This window comes from Myotis nattereri (genome assembly GCF_964212035.1).
Source record: "Myotis nattereri genome assembly, chromosome: 3".
Taxonomy (NCBI): domain Eukaryota; kingdom Metazoa; phylum Chordata; class Mammalia; order Chiroptera; family Vespertilionidae; genus Myotis; species Myotis nattereri.
In genome coordinates, this window is record NC_138077.1 from 9,684,289 (window position 1) to 9,707,885 (window position 23,597).

At 46.2% G+C, this 23,597-nt stretch overlaps 1 protein-coding gene and 1 pseudogene across 4 annotated transcripts in view; both read left to right on the plus strand.

Moving 5' to 3' along the window:
* The window catches only part of PCBP3 (poly(rC) binding protein 3), a 223,080-nt gene that overhangs the window by 163,941 nt on the left and 35,542 nt on the right, over nt 1-23,597 (plus strand). For all 3 annotated transcript variants that reach the window (XM_081087534.1, XM_081087535.1, XM_081087533.1), the window contains exon 4: nt 22,989-23,143. In XM_081087534.1, the coding sequence (XP_080943660.1) occupies nt 22,989-23,143 (155 nt within the window). The remainder of the gene's footprint in view (nt 1-22,988; nt 23,144-23,597) is intronic.
* LOC308517311 (putative transmembrane reductase CYB561D1) lies at nt 8,687-9,228 on the plus strand (annotated as a pseudogene). The gene has a single exon. The product of its transcript is annotated as a putative transmembrane reductase CYB561D1 (transcript).

Genomic DNA, 23,597 nt, shown 5'->3' on the forward strand with positions numbered 1-23,597 from the left:
TATAGTTTCTTACCTAAGTTGTCTTGCTTCTCCCCCAACCCTGAATTTATTTTTAATTTTTAGTTCTCTGACGCTATCTCTACCTTCTTAACCTTTTTAAAATCTTGTCTATTTTTAACTATTGAATCACTTATTTTTCTTGTATCACTCTCATTTTTATTCCCTTTAGAGTTTTATTCACATTTTTTGTCTTTATTTCTATTCTCCTCCCTTCCCCCTTCAATTTTCCTTTTCTTCATTTGGGAAGATTCCTAATGGTTTAGCTGCTTTGGCACATTTTTAAAAATATATTGTATTTTTAGCTGATGCCATTTGTCAGTATTGTAATGATATTATTATTATTAAAATATTATAATACCACCCTAGGTGTTTTTCTCAGTGGTTAGAGTGTCGGCCCGCGGACTGAAAGGTTGCAGGTTCGATTCTGGTCAAGGGCATGTACCTCAGTTGCAGGCTCGATCCCTGGCCTGGTTGAAGTAGGGGGCAACCAATCGATCTGTCTCTCTCACATTGACGTTTCTCTGTCTCTACTCCTCCCTTCCACTCTCTCTAAGGATCAATGGAGAAGATATCCTCAGGTGAGGATTAACAACAACTAAATACACACACACACACACACACACACACATCAAAACATTTAAAGAAATGACCTGCTAAATTCATGAACCCATGTTAGGTTACTTCTCCAACATCGCTAAGAGTATCTGTGATTCTGTTTGTGACTCTGCATGAATCTTGTAAGAACATGAGCTCACACATCCAGGAGACCCAGCAGCAGGCAGACAGAAGCTTGGGCTAGTGAAATGGAGCAAATGCTATGGTCCCCTCCTGCCCCACCCAACCCCACAAAGACATAAGTGACCTACAGACTTGATGCCTGTGCCTCGGGCAGTTACACAGGGACTGACCTGGGCTGGGAACAGTGTGGTCTGGCTGGAAGCTCCTGAGCTCTGCGGTCACAGGCTCGGCTGCTAGGTACCAGGCCCTTCTGCTGCACATGGTGATAGGGTGAGAAGTGAGGCCAGGGCCTGGGCCAGGCTGCCTAGGGCTGCTGGTGTGTCCCCACCCCACAGCCCATTGCCTGCCCACAGCCCACCCTCTCAGTGACCATGGGCAAGCCACTCACTGCCTCAGTTGGCTGTTCTGTTAGTGGTGTTACCACATCTCTATGCCCACTGCCCTTACTCTGGAGGCTGAAATGACCCTGTGTCCTTTTAGGAAAGAGAAGCTGGCCCTCTCAATAAGGAGAACCCCCGTGACACCTGAGGTACACTGGCCACTCCTGGGAGGACAGGTGCCACTGACCAGGCCAGGCCTCTACCTCCTGTACTCAAAGCCCTTTCAGGTGAGAAGCCCCTCCACTGCAGAGGTGAGCCTGCCTCACCCCTCCCTCTGGGCCAGTGCTGAAGATGTGCATGGAGTCCCTGACCCTGACCAGATATAGTGATGGGGCGCTGCTACCCTGATCATCCCTGTGGCCTAGATGGTGACCCCCATGGACTTCCTTGTGACCCCTCCTTGGGTATGAACTCTGGCTCACTCCACTGCTCAGAGCCCTATTTCTGGTTAAGAAAGGACGGTTCCAGGCAACTGCTGGCCACAGGCCCCAGCAGTGCTACAAGTGGGGCTTGCTCAAGGTGCCCCAGGGGGAGGGGTTGAGGTGTCTTTTGGGGGCACCACATTAATCAGTGGACAAATCAGTGCCAGAGGGTAATGAAGAGCATTGTTCCTACAGGAGCACAGCTGTGTGAGCACCTGGTAACATGTTCCTAACAGGAATCAGTGCTTGGATCCTACATGGATGTGGGGGGAGTGGACTCAGTTTCAAGGTCGACCTCTGTACAGGATCCACGTGAACCAGAGCAGCCCTGCCCTAGCCTTTGTAACTGTCTGGGCCTTATTTTCCTTAAAAATTTCATGTACTCAACTAATCTTAGCCTCCCTTGCTCTTTGTGCTATAGTGCACCCTTTCTTTTGATATATTTACCTAAAATTCTTCCTTATTTCCACATTTCTCTTGGTATAAATTACTATCTGTGTCCCTTTGTTGTAATAAAAGTTCTATGCCTCATCCCCTCTCCAGTTAAAACAAACAAACAAACAAACAAAAAACGGTCACAAGGACACAGACTCAAAATCAGTGTTTTGCTTTTTGGGGAGATAATGATCTTTACCTTAAGACATTTTCCCCCCTATTTTATTTTATTATTGGTGGCTGTGGAGTTTTATTAAGTGCCTTTCCAGCTGCTGTTGAGAAGCAGCACATGGGTGTTCAGTGCAGGGATATGGAGCCTGTCTCTGGACTGAGTCCTGGTCCCCCACTTCTCAGCTGTGACCCCTGGCCCTGTGTGTGGGGTGAAGTGGGGACATGCCTTCCTTGCAGAGCTGCAGCAAGGAGTGTACCTGGCAGACAGTAAGCATAGTGTCAGCATTAAGTGTTGTTTATTGTTATTTGTATGGTTGTTGAACTTCTCCTTTAATTTATTAATGACATGGACAGAATTCTTGATATTAAGCACTCATGCATTTCAAGAATAAACCTCCTTTCGGTCTTGTGTATTATCATTCTTTATACATGCTGATTCTGGTAGTGTTTGATCAGAATATTAGTTAGAAATTTCTGCTCAGAAGCTGGAAGTGCTGGGTCATAGTACAGGCCTGTGGCCAACTCAGGCATGGGGCCACTGTGAATGTTTGCTGAGCCTCCAGCACAGGCTGTGCTCCCAGGGCTTTGGGTAGGGGTCTGTGTCATGTTGTATTGAGTGTCAGTTGTCCTGGTGTCCAGCCTGTGACTGTAACCTGCATTTCCTTCATCACTGATGAGATTCGCTGCCTTCTGGTGTATTTATAAGTCTTTTGGGATGTGTGTGGTCAAGGCCTTGCCCACTTCTCTACAGGCAGTCAGTATTTTCTGGATAGCATCCCTGAGTGATTAAGTGAAGTACAAATATCTTCGCCCATTCTGTGGGTCCCTTTTCTCTCTCCTACTGGTGTCTGTTGATAAACAGACCTTAATTGTAATGTGGTCCATTATCAGTCTCTTTGAAAGCATTGAGCTTGTTATGTCTAAGTGATCTGTCCTTGTCCACACTTCATATAGCTAGTATTCTATGTTGTCTCCTCATGTTGAGCCACAGTCCACTTGGAATTTATTTGGGAGTGGAATCAATAGGGCAGGGTTTCATTCTGTACCTGCTGACCCTGCCAACCAATGCTACTGATTGGAAAGACTGTCTTCTGCCTCCTCGTGCTGTGAGTGCCTGTCTCTGACTTCCTGTTGTGGTCCATCAATTAGTTGTCTGTTCCTGTGCCCCTGTCACACGGACTGAACTGCCTTCGCTTTCTGGTAAATAGGTCTCACTTGGTTCTTTCTCTCAGGAATGTCTTGGCTACATTTGGCCTCATGAATTTTTCACATGCATTTTAAAACCAGCTTGTCTGTTGGAGTCAATCTGCAGATCAATTTAGGGAGATTTAATATCTGAAATTATTGAGTGTTCAAGTCCATGAACATGATGCCTTCCTTTAATTCTCAATTGTTCTTTAATTTCTCCTAATAATGTTTTATTGATTTCTACATAGAGGTTTTACACATCTTTTCTTAGAATTATCTGACTGATTTTTTTTTTTAGGTTCTTGTAAATTAAAATAAAAGATAATGTTTTCTGACTTTGCTGGTAGAGATGTATAATGCTAGTCACCCTATTAAACTCATCCCTTCTTATATTTATAGATTTTTCTGGGTCTTATGTACCCAGTCCTGGCATCTATACCTGTCTGTGCTGGCCTGTCTCTGTGTCATGGGGGCGCTCACCTGGAGAGGGCCTGCAGAGGTCCTGGAATTCAGGAAGCGCAGACCCACAGTGGAGTTGTGAGTCCCCACACGGGAGCTTATAGGAGGCAGGTTTGGGGCATCTGTCCCTGGGCAGCTCTCTTCTCTGCTGTGCTGCATTTCTGACCCATGGTGACATCTGTGTGGATACCCAGACAGACACCTTCGTCATCAGGTCAGGTCCCGGCCTGGTACTGCCATGGGCTCATTCAGCACTGTTCTGTCCCTGCTGTTGTTCTCACCGTCAGTGTCCATCCGGCTGCATTGGGCCCAGTCATAGGACATCAGAAAGCTCATTAACTGGAGCCTGCACAGTGCCAAGTCGTGCAGGCCCCGCATGTCTGCCATTCTCTCTGACTCTCTTACTGGCACTCACTCATGCCTAGCTTCTCCCTGTGGTCTCAGATGTCTGCCAGCAATGGTCTGGGCAATGTCTTTTTTCTAGGGCAATGGCAGGAGGGAGGGGTGTGCAGTGCAGTGTAAGCATGGAGACCATTCCCCAGCCTTTCCCCCTCAGTTTCTTAACCCTGACGCCATAAGCAGCTTTCCTTTCCTTCCTTCCAGAAGGGGGACTTTTGAACCTCCAACCTATCTGGAACACATGTGTGAAGGCTGAAGCAGTGTTGGTGGATTTTCAAATTTTGGAATTGCCAGCTGTCCCAGGCTGCAGTCTGAATTTTCTACCAGACTGAGAGCCACTTGAGAGTGAAGGCTGTGCTCCTTTGTCTTGTGCCTGGTGCCAGACTCCTAGGAATAACTGAGTGTTCAGTTGAACGTCCCTGCCGTGGCTGGCCTCCCACTCTGACCAGAGGGTCTGTAGGAAGATAGAGTGTGTGCAGACAGACTAAATGCCTGCTGTGTGCAGGTGCTAGGCACACAAGCTCATCACTGCAGGAGCAGGCAGACATGGCAGAGGTAGGATCAAGACTTAGGGCTCAAGGAGGCCTGACCTATCTCCACAGCAGACCTGTTATTCACCTTAGAGACACTCTAAGGTGGGTCACAGCCTAGACCCTGGGCACTTTCTCAGAGCTAGGACTGGAGGAAGCCCTCGCTTTGCTGGAAAGAGAAAAGCTCCACACTGCTGCCAACATGAGGCCGGCATGCCAGAGCCCTTGAGCAGGGAGGAAAGAGGACAGGCCACTGGCTCCCCAACCCCATCACGTTTGTCTGTATGAACTCGAATGACAAGCCAGCAGGCTGTGCAGAATGCTCACTGAAGTCAGGTTGTGTAAACCCTGACCATCTTTCCAATGCTATGACTGGCAAGAGCATTACAGGACAGAACTCCCCTCCCCTCCATGGCCCCAAGGACACAATCTGCATTGTGAGTCTCTCTAGGAGCAGAAAGCAGCTAATAAGTTCTGTCGGTTTCTGCTGTACTGGCTTATGCAGCCTGATGGGGCACTGAACTATTAAACATAATAAATCAAGTGTGTGCTTGTCCCCTGAGGTTCTGATCACAGCCATCTCTTCCCGACAGCTGAGGCCTGGGTACAGCCTTGGACAAAGCCGGCTTGCACTCACTGCAGCCATGCGGTCCTTGGGTGGTGGTTTGCTGGCAGGACTTCTGCTTCCTTCTCTGGACAAGAAATCTCATGTTGGAGAGAATTCTTGGTCTAGGAATTATAACTGGAAGCTTAACCAAGTAACCCTTCAAGATTTTGCATGCTTGCATTGGCTCCACCCTCCTAGCCAATGATCTTTGTTTCACAGGCTAAACTGACAGGGAGGCACCTTCCCTATAATATCACCCTGACTTCGCTGCACATGCACCTTTTCCCCAGTAATTTGCAGGGAATGGATCTGAAGTTCCCCAGGGGTGTGTGAAGTTGTAGCTTCCTGATGAAACTGCCCAGATGACCATGCTTATAATGTCTGACCTCCCCTTTGCTCTTTTCCTATTATTAATATTAAGAACTAGCTAATTGCCAAACTGGTTTGGCTCAGTGGATGGAGCGTTGGCCTGCAGACTGGAAGGTCCCAGGTTCGATTCCGGTCAAGGGCATGTACCTTGGTTGCGGGCACATCACCAGTAGGAGATGTGCAGGAGGCAGCTGGTCAATGGTTCTCTCTCATCGATGTTTCTAACTCTCTATCCCTCTCCTTCCTCTCTGTAAAAAAATCAATAAAATATATATTTAAAAAAAATAAGAATTAGCCCAAACCGGTTTGACTCAGTGGATAGAGCGTCAGCTTGCGGACTGAAAGGTCCCAGGTTCGATTCCGGTCAAGGGCATGTACCTAGGTTGCAGGCACATCCCCAGTAGATGTGCAGGAGGCAGCTGATCGATGTTTCTCTCTCATCGATGTTTCTATCTCTCTATCTCTCTCCCTTCCTCTCTGTAAAAAAATCAATAAAATATATTTAAAAAAAAATAAGAGCTAGCTAATTATGATAACATATAGATGAAATATAACAGAGCCCAGGATTCATCCACATAAGTATGGACAATTGATTTTTGACAGAGGTAATAAAGCAATTTAATGCATAAAGGAAAGTCTTTTCAAGAAATGATGTTGAAACAATGGGTATATATACAAAAAATAAAACAAAAATACTCACTAACAACCTTGACTTAAACTTCAGACCTTATACAAAAATTAATTCAAAATGGATTCAATATCTAAATGTAAAATTAAAACATAAACTATTCAGAAGAAAATATAAGAGAAAGAGTTAGGAACATCTATAAGAAATAAGAGTTTTAAACAAAAGCCACTAAAGATAAAATTGAGAAATTACACTTGCTCACAAAAAAATTTAATCAGTGTAAGACTCTGTTAAGATATGAAAAGACAAACCAGAGACTCAGAAAAAGTCTTTGTAAATCATACATCCAACAAGGGCTATACCCCCCATATGTAGAGAACTCTTTAAACTCCACAGCAAGAAAACAAACAGTCCAGTTAGAAAATGGACAAAAGTCTGGGCCACACACTTCTCCAAACGGGACAAGTGGATAGGAAATAGCACATGAATAGATGTTTGGCATCCTTCGCTGTTAGGAGAAAGCAAACTAAACCACAGCCAGATTTCACTACCATCCTGTATAATAAAAGCCTAATATGCTAAGTGTCCGGTCTGGTCGGCTGTTCAACCAATCAAAGCGTAATATGCTAATGATATGTTAAGGCTGCTCAACCACTCCCTATGACATGCACTGACCACCAGAGGGCAGACAGTCAACCAGTTGCTATGATGTGCACTGACCACCAAGGGGTAGATGCTCCAATCGGTAGGTTAGCTTGCTGCTGGGGTCCAGCCAATTGGGACTGAGCGAGACGGGCCGGACACACCCTGGAGTCTTCCCACAGTCCCTTCCCAGCTGGCCAACCTCCTGCATCCCTCCCCAGCCCCAATCATGCACCAGTGGGGTCCCTTGGCCTGGCCTGCGCCCTCTCACAACCCGGGACCCCTTGGCAGATGTCAGAGAGCTGGTTTCGACCCAATCCCACAGGCCAGGATGAGGGACCCCATTGGTGCACGAATTTGTGCACCGGGCCTCTAGTGCTATATAATAAAAGGCTAATGTGCAAATCGACCGAAGGGCAGAATGACACACACTGACCACCAGGGGCCATACTCTCCACGCAGGAGCTGCGCTCTGGTGGTCATTGCGCTCCCACAGGGGGAGCGCCACTTAGCCAGAAGCCGGGCTCACAGCTGGCGAGTGCAGTGGCGGTAGCGGGAGCCTCTCCCACCTCCACAGCAGCTGGACAGTCCCTGAGGGCTCCCAGACTGTGAGAGGGTGCACAAATTTTGTGCACTGGGCCTCTAGTCTGTTAACATGGCTATAGTGGAAACCCTGATAGTCCCAAGTGCTGACGCAGATGCAGAGTTCAGAGCTGTGAGTCTCTCTGCCCTGGTGGGAATGGAAAATGCTGCAGCTGATCGGGCACACAGTTTGGCATTTTTCTATATACATGTAACATACAGTGATCACAGTTCTGGGTATCACAGAAAAATGAAAACTTAGGTTTATACAAAGATATGTGTACTGTTGTTCTTAGCTGCTTTATTTGTAATAAACAAAAACTGGAATTGACACAGGTGCCCTTCCTGGCAACTGGACACACAATTTGTGGTGCAACCATTTGATGGTATGCTACTGGGCAACTAGTCTCTGTTATGTCCAACTACTTGGCAGCTCGAGAGAACATTATTATGTGGAATGAAAAAGGCCATTTTCAAACAATTACATTTGTTTGATTCAATTTATGTAAAGTTCTTGAAATGACAAAGAATAGTGATGCAGAATAGATCAGTGGTTGCCTGGGGTTCGAGTTGGGGCAAATGAGTAACTATAAAGGGATAGTATACAGGAGTCTTTTCCTGGTGATACTGCTTGTGCAGGTGGTTAGACAGATCTATACATGAGATACAATTTCACAGACCCATATATGACAAACAAACCAACAAAGGGGTGTGTAAAAACTGGGGCAGTTTATTAATAGAGTCTTACCCATGTCTGGCACTGGTTTTGATAATGTCCTACAGTTATGTCAAGTGGAAGTTGGTGAGGGTACAAAGGAACTCTGTATGATTTTTGCAACTACTCATGGATCTAAAATTTTTTCAGAATTGTGCAGTTGATAATTATTAAATCTGAAAATATAAAAAATGAATTGTATCAACAGACCAATTAAAATCTGAGAGATTATCAGAGTGGATAAAAAAATAAGATCAATCTCTGTGCAGTCAACAAGACACCAATGTGAAATACAATGCTATTGGTGGGTTAAAAGTTAAAGGACAGCGGCACCTAGTGATCACAAACAGGAAAGACACGCTCAGGCGGCCAGGAGTGTGTGCTGGCCCTGTACAGCCATGCAGACCCTGGAGGTCTTTTCTCCTGGCACCCTGTATTCATGGCCTTGGTGTTCTGCGTCTGCATGGTGAGACCAACCTCCTCTTCTCGCCTGAGCACTCCCTGTTCTTCTTCTGCTCCCAAAAGGCCCGGATTAGACTGCACTGGGTGGGGCAGACTCTAGCCCTCCTCTGTGCAGCCCTGGGCCTGGGCTTCATCATTGTCAGCAGGACCCACAGGGAGCTGCCCCACCTGGCATCCTGGCATCCTGGCATGGCTGGGTGGAGGCTCTGATGCTGCTGGCCACAGGGGGCCAAGCACTGTGTGGGCTCTGCCTGCTCTTTTCCGGGGTAGCCAGGGTCTCAAGGGTGGCTCACCTCAAGCTCTTATCATCTGATGTGTGGACTGGTGGTCTATCTTATGGCTACCGTGACAGTGTTCCTGGGCATGTACTTGGTGTGGTTCCAGGCCCAGATCAAAGGCGCGGTCTGGTACCTGTGCCTGACGCTGCCCCTCTATCCAGCCCTGGTGATCATGCACCAGATCTCCAGCTCCTACTTGCCAAGGAAGAAAATGGAAATGTGACTCCCTCCGAACTCTGACTCTAGCTGGAACCCTTGCCTTGGACTTCAGTGGTTTCTTTGGTGACTTTCAAGGGCTCCACTTCTGAAGTAGTAGAGTTTTTATACTTTTAGCTGGGCTGGGGGCTGCACAAACCCACTGCTCCTGCTCATGGGTGACTCAGTGGACTGAAATGGGGAAATGAACTGGGTGCAAGTAAAAGGTGATGGGGAGCTGGATCCTGAAGCCTCCACTCTGAATGGGAGACAGAAGGGTTGGGTACTGGTGGTGATGGTGGTGCAGTCATTTCTTGGTTGCATGCTTGATGGAGGGTTGGGTTCCTGCAATTATGAATAGCAGCTGTGGTTCTTTGAGTCTCTTTTGAGAAAGTAGTATGGTGTAGTGGACAGAGCCCATGGGTCTTTTCTATGGGTTATGGTCCTCATAAGCTCTATTATGTGACCTTATGCAAGTTGCATGTCTCAGGAGCTCGGTTTCTTTATCTATGTGATGAGCTTTTCTAAATGATCTCTATCATCCAGTGTCTGTGAGGTTGACTTCACAGAACACCCTCCAGCTCTGATCTGGAGCTGGACCACTTAGAAGACTCAGGATGTAATTCTTACATCCATTATCACCTTACCACTCGGGAGGGACAGATCTGCCCTGATGGCATGTCTGGGATCTATGCTGATTTGGCCCCAGACCAGGGCACAAGGGCTCAGGCACTGTGTAGGGAAGGGGCCCAGGTGAGGATCTCCTGAACTGCAAATGCAGCAAAGGCACTAAAGTCACTTTAAAGCTATGGGAGAGCCCTGGTTGGTGTGGCTCCGTGGATAGAGCGTCTGCCTATGGACTGAAGGGCCCCAGGTCAATTCCAGTCAAGGGCACATACCTCATTTGTAGGCTCGATCCCCAGCCCTGGTCAGGGCACGTGCAGGAGGCAACCAGTCAATGCGTCTCTCTCACATCGATGTTTCTCTCTCTGTGTCTCTCCCCCTCCCTTCCACTCTCTCTAAAAATCAATGGAAAAATATCCTTGGGTGAGGATTTCCAAAAATAAAAATAAATTTTAAAAAAGTTAAAGGACAGAAAAATATGTGATGTGAACACTAGTCAAAAGAAACCTGAAGTGGCTACTTGAATGTCAGATGACTGTCAGAATTCAGGACAAGGAATATGACCATGGATAAGGAAGGACATTATATGAATATAAAGTGATCAGTTTCACCAAGAAGAGATGTGAGTCCCAAATGCACATGTATACCAAAGAACAGAGCCTCAAAATACATGAAATAAAAACTGATAGAATGTAAAGAAGAAAAAGACAAATCGACATTTATAGTTGGAGATTTCAACTCTGCTCTCTCGGTAATTGATGGACTAAGAAGACTGAAAGTCAACATAGATAAGTACTAAACAGCACAGCCCACCAGCTAGAATTTACAGGGCACCCACCAACAACAGAAGGGCACACATGGTTTTTGTGTGCACACAGGATATTCGCTGAGGTAGGCCACAGTCTATGCAAAAGAATAAAAGCCTACTAGGTTTAAAATGATTGAAATAATAAAAATTATATTTCTTGTTCAGTGTGGAATTAAACTTGAAATCAACAACCCAAGATAATTAGAAAATTTCCAAATACCTGACCATTAAAACACCTCTAAATAATGTGCTGGTCAAAGAGAAAGTATCAAAGAAAATTAGTAAATATTTTGAACTCATATACATAAACTTGTAAGATACAAGTAAATCAATGCCGTTAGTGAAATTTATAACATGAAATACTAACATGAGAAAAGGTTTCCAAATAATCTAAGCTTCCACTGTAAGAATCTAAACGAAAAAAGCAGAGGAAGGAAATAATAAAATAAAAACATAAACCAGTGAAACTGAAACAGAACTATAAGCCTTTCAAACTGAACAAATTCAAATACAGACAGACAAACACAGTCCTGTATTTCGAGAATTTAGAGGGTGTGGCAATCCTTTGTTTTGTTTTCTGAGGCGGGATTCATTCTTTTTCTTGATATTTTTCTGTACCCTTTTATTGGCCTTACAAGACCTGTGCTTTATATGTGTTTCTTCCGCCCTCTGCTGGGAATTGGTGGGTTTGCAAATCAGACTGAGCCTGGGATCAAGGGTCTAGCATGTTTGTGGGTACAGCTTCCATTTTCCCCTGGAAGGCCCAGGGCTCTCCAGCTCTGCCTGGTCAGCTGGGCCATCTGCTGCTTCCAGCTGAGTGTGTCCCTCCCACCCCAGCACACAGAAGCCCCCAGCAAACCCTCAGTGACCAAGTGAATAAATAAGATGAGAGGACAAGGAGAGATGCGAATGTAATCTTGGCTGTTTCATGAGTATCTGAGTTTAAAAATCACTAAGTTCTGATTTATATTGGCTTGTGAGGCAGTGGAAATGGAGCTAGGCTCCGTGCTTATTATATGTATTCACCCAGTCTTTAAATATGTACTGAATTTGCTCCTGCCCTCCTGTGGGCCCAGGATGGTACTAGGAACTGGGGGTTAAGTGTTGAATGAAGAAGATAAATGTGTCCTCTGCCCACAGTGCAGCAGGGCCAGGGCTGTGGGGGAGGATGGAGCCCAGGAGAGATGGGGCGCTAGCAGGTAGTGGCCTCACAGGGAGTGCTCTCAGCAGAAGGCCCCAGACAGCAGGCAGGCAGGCAGGAGAACTCAGCCCGTCACAGGAAGGGAGACAAGTGGGCTAGGTGGGTTCAGGAGATTGGGGGGATGGCACCTATAAGCCAGGGGGCAGCACTCTGGAGAGGAAGGAGCCTGGATTGAGTTACATAGGCAATTGGAAGATATCCATGGGTGTCAGCAAAGGAAGGATGGCCTGATTTGAGGTCCTAGAACAGTGATGGCGAACCTTTTGAGCTCGGCATGTCAGCATTTTGAAAAACCCTAACTTAACTCTGGTGCCGTGTCACAGAAATTTTTTGATATTTGCAACCATAGTAAAACAAAGACTTATATTTTTGATATTTATTTTATATATTTAAATGCCATTTAACAAAGAAAAATCAACCAAAAAAATGAGTTCGCGTGTCACCTCTGACACGCGTGTCATAGGTTCGCCATCACTGTCCCAGAAGGTCACTGGTAATGTAGGCAAGATGTGTCTCCTTCACATGTTCTAGAGCAAGAGCTGATGGCCACAGAGTGTGACTGAAGGGAAGCCATGTTCTCTGAGCACTGCAACCAGGACAATCGGGCACCAGGCATGAGCTCCTCCGCCTGCCTTGGAGGGAATGGGTGCAGAGTCTCAGCACCTCTCTGGAGCATGCAGTGCAAGGGCTGGCCTCAGCTCAGTGCTTCCAGGAAGGGCTGGGAATTCTTTTTGTTAGTGATGTTTGGTGGCACCTTCACATTGCCACCACAAACTGGGGCAAGGCAACACAGGCTGGTGCAGTCCTCAGAGTCATGGGTACACTCTGTGATCACAAACATTCCATCTACATCCATGGCCCCTGACGGCTGATGGCACATGATATCCTCTTACCAGGCCAGCCCTGTACAAAGGCTGTACACATCTCCAAGTGCTGCTGGGCCCCAAAATAACCTGCATCTCCCTGGGATAGACTGAGCCCAGGTTGTTAGTAGAGGTTCTCAAGGGACACATCTACCACAGCCCCCACATACCCAATACCAACACACACTGAAGTAGGTGCCAGGGAAACACCCATGTGCAAGAGTGTATGTGTGCATGTGTGAGTGAGTGGCTGAGTAGGTACTTGTGAGTGCATATATGAGTGGTTGAATGTGTACATTTGCAGATGGATGAGTGTGAGTGAGTGCAAGTATGAGTTGGTGAATGAGTGTATGCATATGTAAGTGGATGAGTGTGTGCTTGTTTGAGTGTGCGAGTGAGGGGGTGGGTTTGAGTAAGTGCATGTACGAGTGGCTGAGTGTGTGGGTGTTAGTGGGTGCTTGTTTGAGTGTGCATGTGTTAGCGGGGGAGGTCTGAGTGACTACATGTATGAGTGAGTGTGTACGTGTGCAAGTGGGTGAGTGTGTGTGTGCAGGTTGGGGGTATGTGGGTGAGTTCATGTGCGAGTAGGTGAGTGGGTGAGTGGATGTGAGTTGGATGTGGGTTGCATGTGCGAGTGGGTGAGTGAGTGGTTGCGTTGGGTGAGGGAATTAGTGTGTGTGTGAGTGGGTATGTGTGTGAGTGCATGTGTGCGTGGGTGCATGTGTGAGTGGGTTCATGTGTGTGGGGGTATGTGCATATGAGTGAGTAGGTGAGCATGTGCAAGTAGGTGGGTGAGTGTGAGTGAGTGGATGAGCATATGTGAGCGGGTGGGTGGTGGTGAGAGTATGCGAGTGGATGAGCATGTGTAAATGGGTGCATGGGTGGCAAGTGGGTGAAGGAAGGAGATAGGCCCTCTGACTTAGTGTAGAAGCCAGGTCAAAATGCTGCCCCTCAAAAGGAGCTAATGATTTTTGCTCTCTGATCTTAATTTTTTTATAACTTTCATGTCATCATACAGTCTCAAGATGGTTATTTTGTTTGAATTATCAGAGAAATAATTGGCCCCTTAATCTGTCGTGAGTTGAAAGTTGCTTGGTTCCATCTCAGGTCATGGCAGCTGCTTTTTTTTTTTTTTTAATACATTTTAGTGATTTTTACAGTGAGGAACGGAAAGGGATAGAGAGTTAGAAACATTGATGAGAGAGAAACATCAATCAGCTGCCTCCTGCACACCTCCAACTAGGGATGTGCTCACAACCAAGGTATATGCCCTTGACCGGAATCGAACCTGGGACCTTTCAGTCCACAGGCCGACACTCTATCCAGTGAGCCAAACTGGCCAGGGCAGCTGCTTTTTAATATAAATTTTATACTTGAGGTGACTCGATTAATATACAGTTGTAATGCTTCTCAGCTTCTCTCAGTGGTAACGTCTAGAATACAATAGTGGGGATATCAGAACCAGGACATTGACACCAATACAGACAAGACAGAATATTCCATCCCCATTGAGCCCCCATGCTGCCCTTCCATAGCCACAAGCATTTTGTTCTGTCCATACCTCTTCCTCAGCCCCTGGCAACCACTAATCTGTTCTCCATTTCTATAATTTTCTTATTCGAAGAAAGTTATATAAATGGAATTATACAGTGTGTAACCTTTGGGGATTGACTTTTTCTCTTGGCCTAATTCTCTGGAGATTTATCCCAGTTGTTGAGTGCATAAATAATTTGTTCCATTTTATGGCTGAGTGGTGTTCCACTGTGAAAAACACTCCCCCTCCAATGCTCTGGGCCATATGGTCACAAGTCTCCCATCCCTCCACGTCCTAACCCATAACCTCCCACAGTCTGCAACCCCCCTCTGCCAGCTCACTGCCCCTTCCCAATTTATTTCTCAAGAAGAAAAACATATACTTACCTGGCAGGGGAGATACCATGATCACGAAGGTGGTTTCCCCAGGGCGAGGCTTACCCATTGCACTCCGGGTATGCTGACCCCTGCGATTTCCCCAAATGTGGGAAACTCGACTGCATAATTTGTGGTAGTGGGGGACTGCGTTCGCGCTCTCCCCTGGAAAAAAAAAAGAAAAAAAAAGAAAAAAAGAAAAAAGAAAAACATGCCCTGAGTACCAGGTCACTTGGTTGTGTGGTTATTGGTTCCTGTTTGGCAGACTACTGGAATTCCTAACAGATAGAGTAGGAATATTCTGGAGTCGGAATTAGGACCAGTGGTTCCCCAGTGTAACTTCACTCAAGAGGAATCGGGATAACTTCAGAATGCTGCTGCCAGGCCACCTGGGTCTCCTGGATCAGGCCCTGATGGGCAGCACACCCCATCCAGGTGACTCCAATGCCTAGGTCTCCCTACTGTATCACTGCAGGATGGCGAAGTGAGCACTGGAGTACAAGGTGTGCACTGGGTCACCAGGTGGGCACTGCACAACCAGATGAGACCTGGGCCACCAGGGGAGCACTAGGGTACAAGGTGGAGCAAGGCCTCCTTTCTCAGACTGGAATTTCCCAGCTGTGCTGTCATCCTAGAATAGGACACCTGCTTGACTGCTGCCCTGGAAGCAGTTCTGGAAAGTAGGGGTGACAGTCCTTCTCAGAGCTTCCCCCAAGAGCCCTCACAGTCCCCACATGCTGCTGCCTGAGGACTCATCCTGTGACTAACTCCCAAAGGGTTTCACATGGGTGAGGAGGGAGGTCCTCCCATGTTAGCCCTGCTCTGTGGACCTACCTCCTGTTCTTCTGGCTCCTGTATCTCCTGTCACTGTTACCATAATTATTTCTTTTTTTTTCTTTTTTCTCTTTGTTCCCATAATGATTTCTTAACAGGCCCATCCTGTTTATCTTTGTAGGACAGCACAGTACCTGTAGCTAAGTAATTGCCAAGGAAATACTCATTGAATTAACAAAGTTATTAATTACCAGTTACCTATGAGGCAAATTTCAGTCTGCTTCTTGCATTTATGTGTTCCTGGAGGAAAAAGCTGGGGTGAGAACAGCCAGTTTAGTCTCAGGACCTGGTCTTTGATGCCCATCTCCTATGCCTCATCTGACCTGGCTGTGCCACACTGGGGTGGGCTGTGTTACATGGGGCTGGCTGTGCCACATCAGGGCAGGCTCTGTGGCTCCACTGAGCTTCCCAGGAGGGCCATCAGGAAGCATTCTCCAGTGTCCTTCCCCTTACAAGTGCCTCCTCGGCAGCAGAATTTTCCTGTGCAGTGGCTGGGTGTTTGGCATCACATGCACTCTCCCACCGCTTCCTAAATGCAGTTTTAGCTATGTCACAGAACCACCCATTGAAGCTGACTTCTTAAGTCCATCAAGAGTTTTAAGTGAAATTTAAATGAATATGTTTTACACATGTGGAAATAATCTATACATGTGTTGGTTATAAGGTTTGTACGTCACATAGGTAGAACATAAGTGTGTGAGCATAACAATGCAGGCGAGAGCAGAAGTGGAAGCAGACTGCTGTGAGGTTCTTGTACTCCATGTAAAGTGACCAAGACCACTGGACACTGTCCTGTAATAAGTTAGACCCTAAAGCAATGACTGTGATAACAAAACAGAGGGTTGTAACTAATAAGTAGATAAAGGAGGTAAAGTGGCGTCATAAAATGGGTGCATTTAATCCAAAAGATGACAGAGGGGAATGAAAAACAATAGAAATGAGGAACAAAGAGCAGATAGTAAAAATAGAAAACAAATGATCAGTTTAAACTCAGCCATATTAGCAACCACTGCAAATAGTCAGAGATTGTCAATAAGATAAAAAGAAAAGCATGTCTAAGTGCACTAATATGCTGCCTACAAAAACTCACTTAAATACACAAAGTTAAAAATAAAAGAGGGAAGAAGATCGACCATGCTAACACTAACCAAAAGAAGACTGGTGCAGCTATGTTAATAACACATAACATAGTAAACTTCCAGCCAAGGATCTTACCAGAGATAAAAATGATCTTTCATGATAAAGGACTTAGTACACTGACAGAACATGATAATGCCAAACATTATGATGCTAAGGATGGAGCTTAAAAAATATAGGGAACGAATAGGAGAAACAGACAGATCCACAATTATCACAGAGATTTCAACACCACTCTCTCAACATTTGATAGAAGAAGCAGACAGAAAATTGTAAGATAATGGCAAACTTGGACAGTATTACCATCCAGCCGCTCTAATTGATATTTTAGAACTTTCCACACTTAACACAAGAACACACATTGACTAAGATGAACCACACTCTGATCCATAAGCAAGTCTCCATAAATTTAAACTATCTCAAGGATTACAAAATATGTTCTCTAACCATAATAGAATTAAATTAGAGATCAAGAAAAGAAAGATATCCCGAAATCTCCAAATATTTGAAAACTCATTAACACTTCCTAATATTTCATGAATCAAAAAAGGAATCAAGAGGGAAATACGAAAGTATTTTGAAATGAGTGAATAAAAAGCACAAATGTAAAATTTGTGGGATACAGCTGAAGCCATATGTAGAGAGAAATTTATAAAACTAAACACCTTTATTAGGCAAGAAGTAAGGTTTTAAATTGATGCCATCAGCTTCTTCCTTAAGAAATTGGAAAAAATATGAATATGTTAAACTCTGTATCATGTGTCAGGATTTGCTAATGAATGGAATGGGGGCAGAGAAGGGAAGTACTGTGGTTGTGGGGGTTCAGGTCTGAGCAGTTGGGTGGCAGGAGTGCTAAAACAGAGGAGACAGACATCTGAGGAGCCTGGGGTGGGTCAGGAGTTATGGTCCCACGTGTTGAATATGGCTATCTCTTAGAGATGGTGGTGGTGTGGGAGTTGGGTACGAGTGTGTTCAGGGCTGAGGCACATCCATAGATGGTATTAGTGGAGAGCACAAAGTGGTGTTTACTGAATGGGCTTCCTCTGACAGGCAAGTGCAAATGGGCAAGAAGGGGAAGGCTCCTCCCAGCCCTTATAGGGGGACCAGGCCTGCTTCTCCTCCTCCCATTAAATGAATTTAAAATATATTAAATCTCCAGCAATAAAGAGAAAAGGAGGGGTCCTCATTGGTGAGAGAAATCTGCCGATTTGTAGAATACCCTTCTGACTTTTTGGGGTGACTGTGACCACAGGAGTCCAACTGCTGCTTCCCCTTGATTCCCCAACTTGCGCCTGTGTGTTCCCAGGCAGCAGCGACCTCTGAGGTGGGAGCAATCCCCAGACACTCTCAGGGGTGCCTGGAATGAGCAGATGTTCAAGGGCTTGGCAGGACAGCCAGGATAACTCCATGCCTACCAAGAGGCCCATGAGCCTGGGAAGCCACCTGCCCCATGCTACTTGCTGGCTGGCTCTGTTTGCCAACTGGCACAAGGTGGGTTCTTCGGGGTCAAGGTTACTGAGTCCCAGGTGACCCTAACGACCACCCTGGACTGCTTTTTGTTCCCACCAATCTGCAGAGAGCACTGTGACACGCCCTCTTGACATGTGATGAAGGCACTGGCCTCTGCAGCAGCTCGCTGGCCTGTGTCTGATGGCAGTTGACAGCCTACAGCACTCCTGGCACTCACTGACCCACTTTCTCCACCATGGGCTGGAAACATTTACATAACAGATGACAGGGCAGGGGGGGGCGGGGGGAGGGCCTGTCCCCCTGACACAGGAGGAGGTGTTTCTAATTAAAAAGGAGGCGGGCGCCCCTGCCTAGCACCACGAGATTCAGTTTAGGGGTGCTGGGAACTCAGCCTTACGCATACTGGAATCCAAAGGGCTTGCTGCAGGGCACCTCTGTAGGAAGGAGTGCTTTTATCAGATGCCACACCAGTCCCTGCAGCTAGTGCCTCCTCTCCTCCCAAGGGTCACATGCACTGCGCTGTTCACCAGAACTCTCTGGGTGACAGAAAGGGTCTCTATCTGTGTTCCTCCATTCGCAGCTAGTAGCTACAGGAGACTGTTTACTTAACACTTAAATGTGGCAGTGAATCTTTATGTTAAATATAAATAGCCGCATATGGCTAGTGGCTACTGTACTAGATAGAGGACATTCATATGGAATGATGATTTTTAAAATTCTCTTGCTATGTATTATACGTTCATGTTAAAATCCTTGCTATTTAAATGCTCTGACTATGAATAATTAGAACTAATAGTTGGAGTGTGTTGAAGTTGCCTGTAAATATATTTTTAAATGTGAGTGCTTATTAATGCAGAAATAGAATTAGAAACTGTCGTTTTGCCCATGCCTGTAACTGCCCTTTGCAGGAGTCCCCTACATATCACATAGGTAATGGTATGTACTTTGATTCTGTGCTTTATTTTTGTCTTTTCCTTTTAGCATATTTTTAGCAGAAATATTTTACAAGAAAAAAAAATTTTTTGCCTCATGAATGCCTCTAAGTTTAAAGGAAAAGCTTGCTTTTCTAACCTGTAGTCTCTCCTGTGTGTGGACAAAGCCTCTCATCTTTATAAGTTACATCACAGGGCCAATGTCCAGACAGCCTGCAGGTGCATGGGGACACATGCAGGTTTCACAGGACTGTTGTTCCTGAAGGACTTAGGCAGCCATGCAGGCAATGTAACATAGTCATTAGTGAAGGCACTAAATGTGGGGTAATGTGTGAGGAGCTCTCGCAGAACCAGCCCTTGGTTCCTCTCAGGGCTTCCAAAGCCTCATCCTTCATTGTCCTGGCACACTCTCAGGTATGCACCTGGGCAGGTGGCAGCTCCTGAGGGCCTATCGTGCTCTCCTGCAGAATCGGCCCAGGGTCCCTCCTGGCCCTTAGTGGAACCACTGGGCCCTGGCCTGCACCACGGTTCACCCAGAATCTTCCCCCAGCTAGTCCTTCCTTCCCTTTCTGTCCAACAAAGACACTCTGCTGTCAATTCCCTAAGGCCCCCACCCCGTCATCCCCCACCTGCCCACGCTCCCCAAGACCATTAGGGTCCCTTGCTCCTATGGGGGCCACTCGTGCCGTGTTTCCTCTTCTTTCTGCAGGACCCCCATGACCCTGTGATGTTTTTGTACCCACATGCCCCCTAACCTGCGCATCCTGAAATATCCCTATATATACCACCCACACCCTGTCATGTTCTTGCATATCCAGGCAGGTGACTCTTCAGCCTTCCCCCACCCCAGTTTTGTGCACTGCACAGACAGGGGCCCAGAGAATGCCTGCTTAAACTCCCAGAAAGGCTACACCACCACCACTCACTTATGAACCCTGCCCTCAGAGTGAAGTAGCACCACCCAGCCCTGGAGTTAGGGTCTGGTGTGCCCCGGCCATGCCCCAGTATCTGGGTCTTGCATACCTGGTTTCCTAGACCAGGGGTGCGCAACCCCTGGCACGCGTACCAAACATGGCACGCCAGTAACTTTTGCTGGCACGCGAAACCCTCTCTTATAATCTTCCATTTACAATTTTTTTCTTAATATCAACTTTCTTATTTTTCAGATAAATTCAGTGTAGGTGCATCTTAGATAAATAAATAATTTTTACATAACAAGTTATCTTAAAGACCATACACATGGATTGACGAGAGAGGGGAAGAGCAATTTCTATGCCTCTGCCTTAACTCTCCCTGCCTTCCTAGATCCGACCAGTGTTTTGGTTTCATCCACATACGCTTGTGAATCTTTGTTCTCAGTGATGAATTTTGTTAAGTCTCGTAATAGGAGTAGCCTGATGGATGAAAGTAGTAGCTCGTGCATATCTCTGAAGGTCACGAAATATAAACCTGATGTAAAATCTGTCATCAGTGATGCAGCAGCAAAAGTCTCACTGATAATATCAAACGGAGTCATAAAGTTTTCTGTCGGACTATCAGTATACATGTATACATTAAAAAATAAACGTATTTTTCATCATCATATACTGTTTTTGTTGCTCGAATGAATTTTATTATTTCTTCAAGGTTCTTCACATACGTACACCTTAAGAGATATCAAGTAGGCGTAACATGTTCTCAAAAAATTAGGGTTGGCACGCAGAAGAATTTTGAGTCAGAGATTTTGCTGGTTTTGGCATGCACTCACAATAAGGTTGCCCACCCCTGTCCTAGACCAAGCATGTCAAACTTGTGGCCCACAATGAATATTTTTGCGGCCCAGCCAATATAACAGTATGTAAGAAACATTTTAATAAAACTTTTGTAACTTAATTTTTACAATATCCTGTTATACATAATTATTAATAACGAACTACAACGTTCACTAGTGACTGATTTCTATAATCATGTTGCATTCGTTTCCCTTACGTGCCTTATGCACTGGCACACCATTTCTCTCCACTAATACTAGCAGTGAATATTTTAACAGCCAATTGCCACGTCATTAGTCTTGTACTGACTTGTTTGGTATGCGCAACAGGAAATAATTTCACTTTCAGAGAACAAGAAAAATAGGTTTATTTGTGTTATGCTTATTAATTTGTGCAGTTATTCAGTGTCTGGTAAGTTAATGTTCAAGAAATAATTTTTATTAAAATGTTCCATTATTTTATGTTAATGATGACTCATTTATTTCAGTCCTTTGTATTCAGCATGTCTCTATCAAAATAAACCTACGTTTCTATGAAAATTGAAGCTTTTGTTTTTTTGCGACACACATAAACTTAAACCTTTTGGCCCATGTTAGCCTTTGAGTTTGACATGCTGGTCCTAGACCTCTCCCTGTCTGATCTGAGAGTCCTCTTCCCACTGTTCACTCCAGCCCTCACCTGACCTTGTTTTAAATCCTTGCTGGTGCCTGTCTCATGAGGCTGCTCCTGTGAGGGTGAGGGTGACCTGTCCTCAGAATCCAGCCCAGACGAGGACACGATCCGGGAGAAGGGGCTGAAGCCAGGAGCCCCATGCAGCTGGGTGTGAGACTCAGGTCACTGCTTAGTCATTGTCCTCCATCAATCACCCATTCAGGCCAAGCCCCAAGGGCCTGAGCACCAGCACACAGTCCTGGGGGCACATTGTACTCTAGGCCCACTGCCTGAAATCACTCCTTGCCTGTAATTTATGAAGTAGAGCCTTCACTTTGCCTCGTGGGCTAAGCGCTGAGCCAGTCATCTGCAGAAAGTATACAGCAAACAGACCAATGATATGGGGGATTAAAGCATTTTCTGAAAACTTATAAAGGGGGACACTCAACTATTTGGAAATTTAGTTGATATAGATGTTAACGTAAAAAAAACATTGAAACCTGTAAAGAATTTTTGTGAGTTTATTTGAGCCAAACTGTCGACATATGCTGGGAAGCAGAACCTCAATGAATTGAGATAGTGCTCCGGAGAATGGCAGGGTTACATCCGTATTTATACATGAAATTCATTGGTGACAGATTTAAGGAGGTGGGATTAAGCGAAGCGGGGGGGGGGGGGGGGGGGGGGGGGGACCTCTGTGATAGGGTAAAAAGTAAAATGATGGACACTTACTTAGGTGGGTGCAGGATCAATCAACATGATAATGAAGGAATTTGTAGTATCTGCCCTGGCGCCCAGAACATTTGGTTATGCCCCAGGGGTTCCAGAAAAAGGGAAGTTACAAGTTACCCAGACACTTCAAAGGAATGTTATCTTAGAGGCAAAAAGGCAAATGGGCTCAGTAAGGATCAAAGTTGATCTTGTCAGTGAAGATACCGGCCTAGGACATAACTGCCCACCATAACTGCTTTTAGTTAAAGTTTAATTTCAGACCATCCTTTGTGGTTATTTTAGGTCTCTGAGTCTGCTAGGCTGCCATGCAGGCCTTCCCTGAGCTTGTCAGGTCAGCGTGTGGCCCCTTTCGTCCACATAGACTAAATCCACTTTATAAGTGAGAATTACCAAGGAATCTCAGCTCTAGATGCCAAGGACACACCATTACCTGAACTTTCCTGACTTTTTAAGGGTGAAGGGAGTCGCACTGGGAGGCTGGGGATCCTGGCACCGATGTGAAGGAAATGGGCAAAACTAACCTCACAGCAGAGGAGGCACTCACTGGATGCACATGCGGGCCTCAGGGCTTACTGGGTGACCCTGCTTCCCCTCTAGCACCTAAGAGAGCTGTTCCTTTGTTACAGAGGGAAACTGAGGCCAGAGGGCTTGAGGACCTGCACTTGTCATGCAGTTACTGAGCAGTGGGGCTGGATCTGTTCCTGGAGGGCTTTCCTTAGGCCCATCCCCTCTACTTCCCTGTACCCCATGCTACAGCCTTTCCCTGAGCCTCTGCCTCTCACCAGCAGCCTCCTGCCCCTCCAGAGGCTGGGACATCCTCCAGTGCATTGGCGGTTGATGTTCTCAGTTATCAGCAGCTTTGCCTTCTTCTTTCCAGGTGACGCCATCTGGGCCCCATCTATCCTTCCTCTCGGCACCCTTGGCACCTTAAGCCACCACCCCCAGACGCATTTTGGGAGAAAGATGGAGTCCAAAGTCTCAGAAGGTGGCCTGAACGTGACCCTGACAATCCGCCTGTTGATGCATGGAAAGGTACAAAAGTACACGCCCTGCCCTGCCTTTGTCACTCTCCTCAGAAGGAAGGCAACAGACCAGCTGGGAGGAAGGGAGGTCTTGCCCAGAGCTGGGGCCTTTGCTTTGTATTATTCTTTTAAAAATTCTAAGCAATCTCAGACTTACAGAGCAGGAGCAGTCCAGCCTAAAGTCCGCTTCTCCTGGAACCATATGAAACTAATAAGTTGCCCAGGTGACGTCCTATCCCCAAGTACCTTAGTGAGTATTTCCTACATGCACGGGCATTCTCCTCCATCACCACCTGCACCATCAAGTCAGGACAGTGATGCTGATCTGTTCTGGCCACCTGACCACAGACTCCATTCACCATCCTAACCATCCCAGCACTGCTCTTTCTAACAGGGCACTCCGAGGTGCCCTCCCACTCCATGTCCTTGTGGTGTCTCCAGCCTCTTTTAACCTGAAAGACTTG